General features: G+C 45.1%; 1 protein-coding gene across 3 annotated transcripts in view; it reads right to left on the reverse strand.

Moving 5' to 3' along the window:
• Positions 1-16,574, reverse strand: part of LOC143784284 (UDP-glucuronosyltransferase 1A1-like) — a 192,447-nt gene that overhangs the window by 65,977 nt on the left and 109,896 nt on the right. Inside the window, exon 1 of one of the 3 annotated variants that reach the window (XM_077272369.1) lies at positions 1,068-1,961. The exons of the other annotated variants lie outside the window; for them this stretch is intronic. Coding sequence (XP_077128484.1) covers positions 1,068-1,931 — 864 coding nt within the window. The 5' untranslated portion in view covers positions 1,932-1,961. Of the gene's footprint in view, positions 1-1,067; positions 1,962-16,574 lie in introns of those variants that run through there. 3 annotated transcript variants of the gene reach the window in all.

Genomic DNA, 16,574 nt, shown 5'->3' on the forward strand with positions numbered 1-16,574 from the left:
TGAAGAACAGAATGTGCTGGAGCTTTGCTATAAAAAAAATTAGTGCAACACATACATACACAGAGCCTGTGTGAAGAAGTGGTGCACTGTCCTTATGGTTGGAATCTGCTGCCTACCTACCTACTTGCGGAGGTCGGCACTCTAGATTGACGAGAGATGGCGCCCCCGCTCGTGCGTTGGCTCTCCCTAGTCTCCTCAAGGAAGCCCTAAGGTTCACATTGCGTTAGTGCAGTCCGTTCAGCGCATACGATAACGGACTGCGCTAACACAAGTGCCGACTTTGGCACAGCGCTAGCGCAGATGGAGCATCTGCTAGCTTCATCTGCGCTAGCAGTGACAGACCCGGAAACGCTGCAGCCCGCGTCTCGGGTCCGTCACTCAATGACGGCACATCGCCTAGCGCACGCCCATTGTGGCGACCGACATTGCTTTCTATGGTGGCATTAATGGACTACGTTACACCGCGTTATGCCTCGGTGTAACGTAGTCCGTTTAACGTACAGCTATAACGCAATGTGAACCTAGCCTTAGACACATAGATAGAAAAGGACCAAGGATAGCTCAACATGTGTACGGGTGTAGGTGTGAAAGGGAATACTGCAGAAAAGCTATTGTAATCAGGAGAGGTTGTAAATGGGATTCCCTCTGTAGATAAGTAATAAAGGATGCAATAAAAGTATTTTATAGATTAGTGTGTTGTAAATGGAGAGTGAAGGTCTGGGAAAATCCCATGCATACCTCAACACACTCAGCCAGTCAACCAGGTACAAAATTGGAATGCAGCGCAAAATGAAACAGACATCGAAACAAAGGTATCCACGGTATCTGTACACTCGTGTTGAACATTCATAGTGAAGGTAGTAAACAACGCATGACACTTGCATTACACTCGTGCGACTCCCAGCAATGAGAATCTGATCGATTTTCTATATGTTTAGTGTGACTCAAGCCTAATTCTAAAACTACCAAAATATAAACATGATATCAACCAAACCAAGATTGTACACATATTCTCAATACAGATAAATCAAGATAAATAGATATAACATGAAGAAAAAAAACTGCACCTGATTTAGGAGCTTCCTTTGAGCACAGTTGATTCCCCCTATATTGATCATGTTGGGCATGAGAGGCTTTGGAAAGTCCAAGACAAAGTCTATTCTCATCAGCCAAATGGCTGCATGACCAAGAATTTCTTGCAGACTTACATCCTTTTTAAGAAACTCAGCAGCCAGTTGTTGGTAGGGAGAATAAAATATATTGCACAAAAAATGCGTGGTTTGGTCAAAGAAGACGTTTTTTACCCGCTGAAGAAAATTCATATGGTCTGTCAAGCTGGTAAACATTCTTGGTACGTATGATAACGGGATTGGGCACTTGGAAGCTTCAGCATCTAAGTTGCATGGTATTCCTTTCAAGAAAAAAACAGAGGGCACAGAAAGGTGCTCAGCAAGTATCTGACCACAGGGGAGGATGGCATCAGTAAAGACAGCATCAAAGTTCATGGCCTCTAAGGACTGTATTAGCTGAGAATTGTTCAACAATTGAGTACAGCTGTCTAGCATAAAGGCAGCTCCTATTTTAATCTTTCTTTGAAACTCTAAGAACTTCTCCAGTAAAGGTCTTTGAGTGAAGATTTCATGTGAGATAGAAAAGAAATGTTCCTGTAGTTGTTGGAATGTATAAGATACCGGGTAAAACTTCACCTCATAATCTTGAGATGTCCGAAGATGCAAGTTAATATCTGGTACAACAACAACAGCACGATGTCCTTTCTGAATCAAGGCATCCACCACAGGGCGCATACTAAGCCAATGGCTTCCATCTACGGGCACCACAAGAAGTTTCCCAGCAGTAACAAATCCTACAAGTCCACAAGTTAGTAATACAATAGTAGTAGTGAGAAATAAAGAGAGCTGCATTCGAGCCATGTCCTTTCTCTGAGTCTCTGTAGCATAAAGCTTTTCAGCAAAGGGCTTATATACATTTGAACTTTAACATATAACAGCCTGCCCTACGTCACATAACCATAAACAAAGGCGATGTGTCATGACAGCGCTCTGAACTGTAGTTCTGCACTCTCTACTTTTACAAAGGTTATGAAGGTCATAAATAAAAGGCTTTTGTGGAGCAATTATTTGTACATAGATCCTGATATAGAGTTTCAAGTAACTTGGCCTGATGCCCGATGTACAATGCTGAGTCATTTCTATGCTGAGTCACAACTGATGAAAGTTTTTGTCTTGTATTTAGCTCCATTTGTATTTATCAACCTTTTTTAAATGTATTAATTTATCCATCCATCCATGTATTAATTAATCAGGCAGCACAGTGGCTCAGTGGTTAGCACTGTTGCTTTGCAGCTCTGGGGTCCTGTGTTCAAATGTCTCCAAGGACAACATCTGCAAGGAGTTTGTATGTTCTCTCCATGTTTGCGTGGGTTTCCTCTGGGTACCCTTCCACATTCCAAAGACATACTTATAGGTAATTTAGACTGTGAGCCCCTTTGGGGACAGCGATTATTATGTATGTAAAGCGCTGCAGAATATGATAGCACTATATAAGCAAAGCATAATAAAATAAATAATCCCTTAGAAAGGGTTGATATTGCCAGAAGGTTTGTGGAATGTACAACTTTTCAAAATTCCACAATTTGAACAAACGGGTTGTCTGTTGAAAAAAGCATGACAGCTACAACCAATCAGTGGCTTTACTGGTTACATGCTGTGCTTGCCTACAGAAAACTATTTTAACCCCTTCATGACCCAGCCTATTTTGACCTTAATGACCTGGCCATTTTTTGCAATTCTGACCAGTGTCCCTTTATGAGGTAATAACTCAGGAACGCTTCAACGGATCCTAGCGATTCTGAGATTGTTTTTTCGTGACATATTGGGCTTCATGTTAGTGGTAAATTTAGGTCGATAATTTCTGCGTTTATTTGTGAAAAAAAAAGGAAATTTGGCGAAAATTTTGAAAATTTTGCAATTTTCACATTTTTAATTTTTATTCTGTTAAAGCAGAGAGTTATGTGACACAAAATAGTTAATAAATAACATTTCCCACATGTCTACTTTACATCAGCACAATTTTGGAAACAAAATTTTTTTTTGCTAGGAAGTTATAAGGGTTAAAATTTGACCAGTGATTTCTCATTTTTATAACAAAATTTACAAAACCATTTTTTTTAGGGACCACCTCACATTTGAAGTCAGTTTGAGGGTTCTATGTGGCTGAAAATACCCAAAAGTGACACCATTCTAAAAACTGCACCCCTCAAGGTACTCAAAACCACATTCAAGAAGTTTATTGACCCTTGTTTGTTTGTTGTACAATTTGTCCTGAGTACGCTGATACCTCATATGTGGGGGTAAACCACTGTTTGGGCGCACGGCAGGGGTCGGAAGGGAAGGAGCGCCATTTGACTTTTTGAATGAAAAATTGGCTCCAATCTTTAGCTCCCAAACAAGTGACCCCATTTTGGAAACTTCATTTTCACATGGGCAACAGGATATAATGGATCCTAAAATTTGTTGGGAAATTTCTCCTGAGTACACCGATACCTCATATGTGGGGGTAAACCACTGTTTGGGCACATGGTAAGGCTCGGAAGGGAAGGAGCGCCATTTGACTTTTTGAATGAAAAATTATCTCCATCGTTAGCGGACACCATGTCGCGTTTGGAGAGCCCCTGTGTGCCTAAACATTGGAGCTTCCCCACAAGTGACCCCATTTTGGAAACTAGACCCCCAAAGGATCTTATCTAGATGCATAGTGAGCACTTTAAACCCTCAAGTGCTTCACAAATTGATCCGTAAAAATGAAAAAGTACTTTTTTTTCACAAAAAAATTCTTTTAGCCTCAGTTTGTTCATTTCCACATGGGCAACAGGATAAACTGGATCCTAAAGCTTGTTGGGCAATTTCTCCTGAGTACACCGATACCTCAAATGTGGGGGTAAACCACTGTTTGGGCGCTCGGCAAGGCTCGGAAGGGAAGGCGCGCCATATGACTTTTTGAATGGAAAATTAGCTCCAATCGTTAGCGGACACCATGTCGCGTTTGGAGAGCCCCTGTGTGCCTAAACATTGGAGCTCTGCCACAAGTGACCTCATTTTGGAAACTAGACCCAAGGAACTTATCTAGATGCATAGTGAGCACTTTAAACCCCCAGGTGCTTCACAGAAGTTTATAACGCAGAGCCGTGAAAATAAAAAATAATTTTTCTTTCCTCAAAAATGATTTTTTAGCCCGAAATTTTTCATTTTCCCAAGGGTAACAGGAGAAATTGGACCCCAAGTGTTTTTGTCCAGTTGGTGCTGAGTATGCTGATACCCGAAATGTGGGGGTAAACCACTGTTTGGGTGCACGGCAGGGCTCGGAAGGGAAGGCAGGCCATTTGGCTTTTTGAATGGAAAATTAGCTCCAATCATTAGCGGACACCATGTCGCGTTTGGAGAGCCCCTGTGTGCCTAAACATTGGAGCTCCCCCACAAGTGATCCCATTTTGGAAACTAGACCTCCCAAGAAACTAATCTAGATGTGTGTTGAGCACTTTGAACCCCAAAGTGCTTCACAGAAGTTTATAACGCAGAGCCATGAAAATAAAAAATAATTTTTCTTTTCTCAAAAATGATTTTTTAGCCCGCAATTTTTTATTTTCCCAAGGGTAACAGGAGAAATTTGACCCGAAAAGTTGTCGTCCAGTTCCTCCTGATATGGGGGTAAACCACTGTTTGGGCACACGTCGGGGTTTGGAAGGGAAGTAGTGACGTAGTGACGTTTTGAAATGCAGACTTTGATGGAATGCTCTGCGGGAATCATGTTGCGTTTGCAGAGCCCCTGATGTGCCTAAACAGTAGAATCCCCCCACAAGTGACCCCATTTTGGAAATTAGACCCCAAAAGGAACTTATCTAGATGTGTGGTGAGCACTTTGAACCCCCAAGTGCTTCACAGAAGTTTACAACGCAGAGCCGTGAAAATAAAAAATCATTTTTCTTTCCTCAAAAATAATTTTTTAGCCCGCAATTTTTTATTTTCCCAAGGATTACAGGAGAAATTGGACCCCAAAAGTTGTTGTCCAGTTTCTCATGAGTGCGCTAATTCCCCATATGTGGGGCTAAACCACTGTTTGGGCACATGTTGGGGCTCGGAAGGGAGAGAGCACCATTTGACTTTTTCAACGCAAGATTGGCTGGAATCAATGGTGGCGCCATGTCGCGTTTGGAGACCCCCTGATGTGCCTAAACAGTGGAAACCCCTCAATTCTAACTCCAACACTAACCCCAACACACCCCTAACCCTAATCCCAACCCTAACCCCAACACACCCCTAACCCTAGTCTTAACCCTAATTCCAACCCTAACTCTAATTCCAACCCTAACCCTAAGGCTATGTGCACACGTTGCGGATTTGTGTGCGGATTTTTCCGCACCGTTTTTGAAAAATCTGCAGGTAAAACGCACTGCGCTTTACCTGCGGATTTACCGCAGATTTCCAGTGTTTTTTGTGTGGATTTCACCTGCGGATTCCTATTATGGAGCAGGTGTAAAACGCTGCGGAATCCGCACAAAGAATTGACATGCTGCAGAAAATATAACGCAGCATTTCCGTGCTGTATTTTCCGCACCATGGGTACAGCGGATTTGGTTTTCCATAGGTTTACATGGTACTGTAAACGTGATGGAAAACTGCTACGAATCCGCAGCGACCAATCCCCTGCGGATCTGCAGCCAAATCCGCACCGTGTGCATATAGCCTAATTCTAACCCTAATTCCAACCCTAGCCCTAATTCTAACCCTAACCCTAATTGTAACCCTAACCCTAATTGTAACCCTAACCCTAATTCTAACCCTAACCCTAATTCTAGCCCTAGCCCTAAGTGCAACCCTATCCCTAAGTGCAACCCTATCCCTAAGTGCAACCCTAAGTGCAACCCTAAGTGCAACCCTATCCCTAAGTGCAACCCTATCCCTAAATGCAGCCCTAAGTGCAACCCTAGCCCTAAGTGCAACCCTATCCCTAAATGCAACGCTAAGTGCAACCCTAACCCTAAGTGCAACCCTAACCCTAAGTGCAACCCTAGCCCTAAGTGCAACCCTATCCCTAAGTGCAACCCTAAGTGCAACCCTATCCCTAAGTGCAACCCTAAGTGCAACCCTAAGTGCAACCCTATCCCTAAGTGCAACCCTATCCTTAAGTGCAACCCTAAGTGCAACCCTAACCCTAAGTGCAACCCTAACCCTAAATGCAACCCTAACCCTAAGTGCAACCCTAACCCTAAGTGCAACCCTAACCCTACCCCTAACCCTAACCCTAATGCAAAAACAAAAATAAATATATTTTCTGTATTTTATTATTGTCCCTACCTATGGGGGTGATAAAGGGGGGGTTAGTTTACTATTTTTTTTTATTTTGATCGCTGTGATAGAACCTATCACAGAGATCAAAATGTACAGGGAACAAATCTGACAGCCGGCAGATTCGGCGGGCGCACTGTGCATACGCCCACCATTTTCCAAGATGGCGGCGCCCATGTGAGAAGACCGAGGACATCGGGAGGGACACCGGGACTAGGTAAGTATGGGGGGTTGCGATCGGACAACGGAGGGGGGACGGAGGGGAGAGGAAGGAGCTTAGGACAGGACGGAGGGGTAGGGAACACTGACGGCGGCTGCAGATCGCCGCCGTCAGTCGGTGGGGGGGCCAGATCAGGGTCTCCAGCCATGGCAGATGCTATTGCAGCATCGGCCATGGCTGGATTGTAATATTTCACCAATTTTCATAGGTGAAATATTACAGATTGCTCTGATTGGCTGTTTCACTTTCAACAGCCAATCAGAGCGATCATAGCCACAGGGGGGGGCAAAACCATCCCCCTGGGCTGTAGTACCACTCCCCCTGTCCCTGCAAGTCAGGTGAAATTGGAGTTAACCCTTTCACCCGATCTGCAGGGACGCGATCATTCTTGTTGTGAATTCTGCTCTTGGGCTCCCTCCGGTGGTTGTTTGTGATAGTGCAGTTGTCTCTGGGTTGTAATCCAGGGCAGGTGTTTCTGCTGATTGCAGCTCTATTCGGTATTTAGGTGTGCGGGATTCATTAGTCAGTGCCAGTTGTCCATTGTTCTTGGAGGGTTTACATCCCTGTCTGGTTCCTTCTGCTCTGCTGCCAATTCAGCCAAGATAAGTGTCTGGTTTATTTTCCTGCAGCACACATGCAGTGTGCTTTTCAGTTCAGAACAATTTATTGTTTTGTCTTGTCCAGCTTAGACTTGTTTGGATATTTTCAGTCATGCCGGATTCTCTGGAGATGCAGATATACATTCTATGTCTTTAGTTAGATGTGGAATTTTTGTATTTTCTGCTGTGGGTATTTTCAGAGTTTTAATACTGACCGCTTAGTACTCTGTCCTATCCTTTACTATTTAGCTAGAAGTGCCTCTTTTGCTAAATCCTGTTTTCAGCCTGTGTGTGTCTTTACTCTTATATTCACCGTCAATATTTGTGGGGGGCTGCCTATCCTTTGGGGTTTCTGCTCTGAGGCAAGATAGAATTCCCATTTCCATCTATAGGGTTATTTAGTCCTCCGGCTGTGTCGAGGTGTCTAGGATGTGTTAGGTACATCCCACGGCTACTTCTAGTTGCGGTGTCAGTTTAGGGTTGCGGTCTGTACAGGTTCCACCTTCTCCAGAGAAAGTCTCATGCGGCTCCAAGGCCACTGGATCATAACAGTACAACTGGCCAACAATGAGTTAAATGCATCTCAGAAGAAGGGAAGAAAGGTGTTGAGCCATTTTTTTTTCTGTAGTCTGCTTTGTCTCTCCTTCCCTCTTTTTCTCTGGGTGGCTGTGGAGTCTTGTGCTAGTATGGATGTTCAGGGATTAGCTTCTCGTGTAGACCAGCTTGCTGTTAGAATACAGGGTATTGCAGATTATATTGTTCAGACTCCGGTTTTAGAGCCTAGGATTCCTACTCCTGATTTGTTTTTTGGGGATAGGTCCAAATTTTTGAGTTTTAAAAACAACTGCAAACTGTTTTTTGCTCTGAAACCTCATTCCTCTCGTGATCCCATTCAGCGGGTTAAAATTGTCATCTCCCTGCTGCGTGGCGATCCTCAGGATTGGGCATTTTCCCTGGAATCTGGGAATCCGGCCTTGCTTAATGTAGACGCCTTTTTTCAGGCTCTAGGATTATTATATGATGGACTAAATTCTGTGGATCAAGCGGAGAAGACCTTGTTGGTCCTGTCTCAGGGTCAAGAAGCGGCAGAATTGTATTGTCAGAAATTTAGAAAATGGTCTGTACTGACTAAATGGAATGAGGATGCTTTGGCTGCAATTTTCAGAAAGGGTCTTTCTGAATGTTATAGATGTTATGGTGGGGTTTCCCACGCCTGTCGGTCTGAGTGATTCTATGTCTCTGGCCATTCAGATTGATCGGCGCTTGCGGGAGCGCTGAGCTGTGCACGCTGTGGCGTTGTCCTCAGAGCAGATGCCTGAGCCTATGCAGTGCGATAGGATTCTGTCTAGAACAGAAAAACAAGGATCCAGACGTCAGAATAGGTTGTGTTTTTATTGTGGCGATGCTTCTCATGTTATTTCAGTCTGTCCTAGGCGTACAAAGAGAATCACCAGTTCAGTTACCATCAGTACTGTACAACCTAAATTTCTGTTATCTGTGTCCCTGATCTGCTCATTGTCATCATTTTCTGTCATGGCGTTTGTGGATTCAGGCGCCACTTTGAACTTAATGGACCTTGAATTTGCCAGGTGTTGTGGTTTCCCCTTGCAGTCTTTGCAGAATCCTATTCCTTTAAGGGGCACTGATGCTACACCTTTGGCTAAAAATAAGCCCCAGTTCTGGACACAGGTGACCATGTGTATGGCGCCAGCCCATCAGGAAGATTGTCGTTTTCTGGTGTTGCATAATTTGCATGATGCTATTGTGCTGGGTTTTCCATGGTTGCAGGTACATAATCCTGTGTTGGATTGGAAGTCTATGTCTGTGACTAGTTGGGGTTGTCAGGGGGTTCATAGTGACGTTCCTTTGATGTCAATCTCCTCTCCCTCCTCTTCTGAAGTTCCTGAGTTTTTGTCTGATTTTCAGGATGTATTCGATGAGCCCAAGTCCAGTTCCCTTCCACCGCATAGGAACTGTGATTGTGCTATTGACTTGATTCCAGGCTGTAAGTTTCCTAAGGGCCGACTTTTCAACCTGTCTGTGCCTGAACATACCGCCATGCGGAGTTATGTTAAGGAGTCTTTGGAGAAAGGGCATATTCGGCCATCTTCTTCACCGTTGGGAGCGGGATTCTTTTTTGTTGCTAAGAAGGATGGCTCCTTAAGACCCTGTATTGATTATCGCCTCTTGAATAAGATCACGGTCAAGTTTCAATACCCTTTACCTCTGCTTTCTGATTTGTTTGCTAGGATTAAGGGGGCTAGTTGGTTTACTAAGATTGACCTTCGGGGGGCATATAATCTTGTTCGTATTAAGCGGGGGGATGAATGGAAAACTGCGTTTAATACGCCCGAAGGCCATTTTGAATACCTTGTGATGCCATTCGGGCTCTCTAATGCTCCATCTGTTTTTCAGTCCTTCATGCACGACATCTTCCGGACTTATCTTGATAAATTCATGATTGTATATTTGGATGACATTTTGATTTTTTCCGATGATTGGGAGTCTCATGTGGAGCAGGTCAGGATGGTATTTCAGATCCTTCGTGATAATGCTTTGTTTGTGAAGGGGTCTAAGTGTCTCTTTGGAGTGCAGAAGGTTTCTTTTTTGGGCTTCATTTTTTCTCCCTCATCTATTGAGATGGATCCGGTTAAGGTTCAGGCCATTCATGATTGGATTCAGCCCACATCTATGAAGAGCCTTCAGAAATTTTTGGGCTTTGCTAATTTTTATCGCTGTTTCATTGCTAACTTCTCCAGTGTGGTTAAACCTTTGACCGATTTGACGAAGAAGGGCGCTGATGTGACGAATTGGTCCTCTGCGGCTGTCTCTGCCTTTCAGGAGCTTAAACGCAGATTTACTTCTGCCCCGGTGTTGCGTCAACCGGACATTTCTCTTCCGTTTCAGGTTGAGGTGGACGCTTCTGAGATTGGGGCAGGGGCCGTTTTGTCTCAGAGGAATTCTGATGGTTCCTTGATGAAACCGTGTGCCTTCTTTTCCCGTAAGTTTTCACCTGCTGAACGCAATTATGATGTCGGCAATCGGGAGTTGTTGGCTATGAAGTGGGTGTTTGAGGAGTGGCGACATTGGCTTGAGGGAGCTAAGCACCGTATTGTGGTCTTGACCGATCATAAAAATTTGATTTACCTTGAGTCTGCCAAGCGGCTGAATCCTAGACAGGCTCGATGGTCCCTTTTCTTTTCCCGTTTTGATTTCGTGGTCTCGTATCTTCCGGGTTCTAAGAATATTAAGGCTGATGCCCTCTCTAGGAGTTTTTTGCCTGATTCTCCTGAGGTCCTTGAACCGGTCGGCATTCTGAAAGAAGGGGTGGTCCTTTCTGCCATTTCCCCTGATTTACGACGGGTTCTTCAGGAATTCCAGGCTGACAAACCTGACCGCTGTCCAGTGGGGAAACTGTTTGTTCCTGATAGATGGACTAGTAGAGTGATTTCTGAGGTTCATTGTTCTGTGTTGGCTGGCCATCCTGGTATTTTTGGTACCAGAGATTTGGTTGGTAGGTCCTTTTGGTGGCCTTCTTTGTCGCGGGATGTGCGTTCTTTTGTGCAGTCCTGTGGGACTTGTGCGCGGGCTAAGCCTTGTTGTTCCCGTGCTAGTGGGTTGCTTTTGCCTTTGCAGGTCCCTGAGAGGCCCTGGACGCATATTTCTATGGATTTTATTTCAGATCTTCCGGTTTCCCAGAGGATGTCTGTTATCTGGGTGGTTTGTGACCGGTTCTCTTAGATGGTCCATTTGGTGCCTTTGCCTAAATTGCCTTCCTCTTCTGATTTGGTTCCGTTGTTTTTTCAGTATGTGGTTTGTTTGCATGGTATTCCGGAGAATATTGTGTCTGACAGAGGCTCACAGTTTGTTTCTAGATTTTAGCGAGCCTTTTGTGCTAGGTTGGGCATTGATTTGTCTTTTTCCTCCGCATTTCATCCTCAGACAAATGGCCAGACCGAGCAAACTAATCAGACTTTGGAAACTTATTTGAGATGCTTTGTGTCTGCTGATCAGGATGATTGGGTGGCTTTCTTGCCATCGGCCGAGTTTGCCCTTAATAATCGGGCTAGTTCGGCTACCTTGGTTTCGCCCTTCTTTTGTAATTTTGGTTTTCATCCTCGTTTTTCTTCAGGGCAGGTTGAGCCTTCTGATTGTCCTGGTGTGGATTCTGTGGTTGACAGGTTGCAGCAGATATGGGCTCATGTGGTGGACAATTTGGTGTTGTCTCAGGAGGAGGCTCAGCGTTTTGCTAACCGTCGTCGGCGTGTTGGTTCCCGGCTTCGGGTTGGGGATTTGGTCTGGTTGTCTTCCCGTCATGTTCCATGAAGGTTTCTTCCCCTAAGTTTAAGCCTCGGTTTATTGGTCCTTATAGGATTTCTGAGATTATCAATCCGGTCTCTTTTCGTTTGGCCCTTCCGGCCTCTTTTGCCATCCATAATGTTTTCTGTTGTGAATTTGGATTCTGGGCTCCCCCGGTGGCTACTGGTGGAATTGAACTGTGTCTTCATCTTCTCTGTTCACCTGTTCCCATCAAGATGTGGGAGTCGCTATATAACCTTGCTGCTCTGTTAGTTGCTTGCCGGTCAACAATGTTATCAGAAGCCTCTCTGTGCTTGTTCCTGCTCCTAGACAACTACTAGATAAGTTGGACTCTTGTCCATGTCTGTTTTTGCATTTTTGTTCCAGTTCACAGCTGTAGTTTCGTTACTGTGTCTGGAAAGCTCTTGTGAACAGGAATTGCCACTCTGGTGTTATGAGTTAATGCCAGAGTTTTAAAGTAATTTCTGGATGGTGTTTTGATAGGGTTTTCAGCTGACCATGAAAGTGTCCTTTCTGTCTTCTGCTATGTAGTAAGTGGACCTCAAATTTGCTAAACCTATTTTCATACTACGTTTGTTATTTCATCTTAATTCACCGCCAATACATGTGGGGGGCCTCTGTCTCCTTTCGGGGTATTTCTCTAGAGGTGAGCTAGGACTAATATTTTCCTCTGCTAGCATTATTTAGTCCTCCGGCTGGTGCTGGGCATCTAGAATCAACGTAGGCATGCTACCCGGCCACTGCTAGTTGTGTGTTAGGTTTAGTTCATGGTCAGCTCAGTTCCCATCTTCCAAGAGCTAGTTCCTATATATGCTGATGCTATGTTCTCTTGCCATTGAGAATATGACAGTTTGACCGGCCCACTAAAGGGTTAAAATCCTTGGCTGAGAAAGGAGAGAAATAAGAAGTCTGCTGAGATTTTTTTTTTTTTTTTCTCCTTCTAATCTTTGAATGGCTCTGTGTCCACCTGTTTGTAATGGATCTTCAGAGTGTAACTGCAGGTTTGAATAATCTCGCCACGAAGGTACAAAATTTGCAAGACTTTGTTTGTCATGCACCTGTATCTGAGCCGAGAATTCCTTTGCCGGAATTTTTCTCGGGGAATAGATCTGGGTTTCAGAATTTTCGAAATAATAAATTATTTTTGTCCCTGAAATTTCGCTCTGCCGGAGATCCTGCACAGCAGGTCAGGATTGTGATTTCCTTGCTCCGGGGCGACCCTCAAGACTGGGCTTTCTCATTGACACCAGGGGATCCTGCGTTGCTCAATGTGGATGCGTTTTTTCTGGCCTTGGGGTTGCTTTATGACGAACCTCATTTGGAGCTTCAGGCAGAAAAAACTTTGATGTCCCTATCTCAGGGGCAAGATGAAGCGGAAATTTACTGCCAAAGATTCCGTAAATGGTCTGTGCTTACTCAGTGGAATGAGTGCGCCCTGGCGGCGACTTTCAGAGAGGGTCTCTCTGATGCCATTAAGGATGTTATGGTGGGGTTCCCTGTGCCTGCGGGTCTGAATGAGTCCATGACAATGGCTATTCAGATCGATAGGCGTTTGCGGGAGCGCAAACCAGTGCACCATCTGGCGGTGTCCACTGAGAAGTCGCCAGAGAGTATGCAGTGTGATAGAATTCTGTCCCGAAGCGAGCGGCAGAATTTTAGACGGAAAAATGGGTTGTGTTTCTATTGTGGTGATTCTACTCATGTTATATCAGCATGCTCTAAGCGCACTAAAAAGCTTGATAAATCTGTTTCCATTTGCACCTTACCGTCTAAGTTTATTCTATCTGTGACCCTGATTTGCTCTTTGTCATCTATTACCACGGACGCCTATGTCGACTCTGGCGCCGCTTTGAGTCTTATGGATTGGTCCTTTGCCAAACGCTGTGGGTATGATTTAGAGCCTTTGGAGACTCCTATTCCTCTGAAGGGGATTGACTCCACCCCATTGGCTAATAATAAACCACAATACTGGACACAAGTAACTATGCGTATTAATCCGGATCACCAGGAGATTATTCGCTTTCTGGTGCTGTATAATCTACATGATGATTTGGTGCTAGGATTGCCTTGGCTGCAATCTCACAACCCAGTCCTCGACTGGAGAGCTATGTCTGTGTTGAGCTGGGGATGTAAGGGGGCTCATGGGGATGTACCTGTGGTTTCCATTTCATCATCTACTCCCTCTGAAATTCCTGAGTTCCTGTCTGACTATCGTGACGTCTTTGAAGAATCCAAGCTTGGTTCGTTACCTCCGCACCGAGAGTGCGATTGTGCCATAGATTTAATCCCGGGTAGTAAATACCCAAAGGGTCGTTTGTTTAATCTGTCTGTGCCTGAACATGCTGCTATGCGAGAATATATAAAGGAGTCCTTGGAAAAGGGACATATTCGTCCATCGTCATCTCCCTTAGGAGCCGTTTTTTTCTTTGTGTCAAAAAAAGACGGCTCTTTGAGACCATGTATCGATTATCGGCTTTTGAACAAAATCACTGTTAAATATCAATACCCATTGCCGTTGCTGACTGATTTGTTTGCTCGCATAAAGGGGGCCAAGTGGTTCTCTAAGATTGACCTTCGTGGGGCGTATAATTTGGTGCGAATCAGGCAGGGGGATGAGTGGAAGACCGCATTTAATACGCCCGAGGGCCACTTTGAGTATTTAGTGATGCCTTTTGGTCTTTCAAATGCTCCGTCAGTTTTCCAGTCCTTTATGCATGATATTTTTCGCGATTATTTGGATAAATTTATGATTGTGTATCTGGATGATATTCTGATTTTTTCGGATGACTGGGACTCTCATGTCCAGCAAGTCAGGAGGGTTTTCCAGGTTTTGCGGTCTAATTCTTTGTGTGTGAAGGGTTCTAAGTGTGTTTTTGGGGTACAGAGGATTTCCTTTTTGGGATATATTTTTTCTCCCTCTTCCATTGAAATGGATCCTGTCAAGGTTCAAGCTATTTGTGATTGGACGCAGCCCTCTTCTCTTAAGAGTCTTCAGAAGTTTTTGGGCTTTGCTAACTTTTATCGTCGATTTATTGCTGGTTTTTCGGATATTGCTAAGCCATTGACCGATTTGACTAAGAAGGGTGCTGATGTTGCTGATTGGTCCCCTGACGCTGTGGAGGCCTTTCGGGAGCTTAAGCGCCGTTTTTCCTCTGCCCCTGTGTTGCGTCAGCCTGATGTTGCTCTACCTTTTCAGGTTGAGGTCGACGCTTCTGAGATCGGAGCTGGGGCAGTGTTGTCGCAGAAAAGTTCTGACTGCTCCGTGATGAGGCCTTGTGCCTTCTTTTCCCGTAAATTTTCGCCCGCTGAGCGGAATTATGATGTTGGGAATCGGGAGCTTTTGGCCATGAAGTGGGCTTTTGAGGAGTGGCGCCATTGGCTTGAGGGGGCCAGACATCAGGTAGTGGTATTGACTGACCACAAAAATTTGATTTATCTTGAGACTGCCAGGCGCCTGAATCCTAGACAGGCGCGCTGGTCATTATTTTTCTCTCGGTTTAATTTTGTGGTGTCATACCTACCGGGTTCTAAGAATGTTAAGGCGGATGCCCTTTCTAGGAGTTTTGAGCCTGACTCGCCTGGTAACTCTGAGGCCACAGGTATCCTTAAGGATGGAGTGGTATTGTCAGCCGTTTCTCCAGACCTGCGGCGGGCCTTGCAGGAGTTTCAGGCGGATAGACCGGATCGTTGCCCACCTGATAAACTGTTTGTTCCTGATGATTGGACCAGTAGAGTCATCTCTGAGGTTCATTCTTCTGCGTTGGCAGGTCATCCTGGCATTTTTGGTACCAGGGATTTGGTGGCAAGGTCCTTCTGGTGGCCTTCCCTGTCACGAGATGTGCGAGGCTTTGTGCAGTCTTGTGACGTTTGTGCTCGGGCCAAGCCTTGTTGTTCTCGGGCTAGTGGATTATTGTTGCCCTTGCCTATTCCTAAGAGGCCTTGGACGCACATCTCGATGGATTTTATTTCAGATCTGCCTGTTTCTCAGAAGATGTCTGTCATCTGGGTGGTGTGTGACCGTTTCTCTAAGATGGTCCATTTGGTTCCTCTGCCCAAGTTGCCTTCTTCTTCCGAGTTGGTTCCTCTGTTTTTTCAAAATGTTGTTCGTTTGCATGGTATTCCTGAGAATATCATTTCTGACAGAGGGACCCAATTCGTGTCTAGATTTTGGCGGGCATTCTGTGCTAGGATGGGCATAGATTTATCTTTTTCGTCCGCTTTCCATCCTCAGACGAATGGCCAGACCGAGCGGACTAATCAGACCCTGGAGACATATCTGAGGTGTTTTGTGTCTGCTGACCAGGATGATTGGGTTGCTTTTTTGCCATTGGCAGAGTTCGCTCTCAATAATCGGGCCAGCTCTGCCACTTTGGTGTCCCCGTTTTTCTGTAATTCGGGGTTTCATCCTCGATTTTCCTCTGGTCAGGTGGAATCTTCGGATTGTCCTGGAGTGGATGCTGTGGTGGAGAGATTGCATCAGATCTGGGAGCAGGTGGTGGACAATTTGAGGTTGTCCCAGGAGAAGACTCAGCTTTTTGCCAACCGCCACCGTCGTGTTGGTCCTCGGCTTTGTGTTGGGGACTTGGTGTGGTTGTCTTCTCGTTTTGTCCCTATGAGGGTCTCTTCTCCTAAGTTTAAGCCTCGGTTCATCGGCCCGTATAAGATATTGGAGATTCTTAACCCTGTTTCCTTCCGTTTGGACCTCCCTGCATCCTTTTCTATTCATAACGTTTTTCATCGGTCATTATTGCGCAGGTATGAGGTACCGGTTGTGCCTTCCGTTGAGCCTCCTGCTCCGGTGTTGGTTGAGGGTGAGTTGGAGTACGTTGTGGAGAAAATCTTAGACTCTCGTGTTTCCAGACGGAGACTCCAGTATCTGGTCAAGTGGAAGGGATACGGCCAGGAGGATAATTCTTGGGTGAATGCATCTGATGTTCATGCCTCTGATTTGGTTCGTGCCTTTCATAGGGCCCATCCTGATCGCCCTGGTGGTTCTGGTGAGGGTTCGGTGCCCCCTCCTTGAGGGGGGGGTACTGTTGTGAATTTGGATTCTGGGCTCCCCCGGTGGCTACT

The sequence above is a fragment of the Ranitomeya variabilis genome, chromosome 7 (genome assembly GCF_051348905.1).
Source record: "Ranitomeya variabilis isolate aRanVar5 chromosome 7, aRanVar5.hap1, whole genome shotgun sequence".
In the NCBI taxonomy this organism is placed as follows: domain Eukaryota; kingdom Metazoa; phylum Chordata; class Amphibia; order Anura; family Dendrobatidae; genus Ranitomeya; species Ranitomeya variabilis.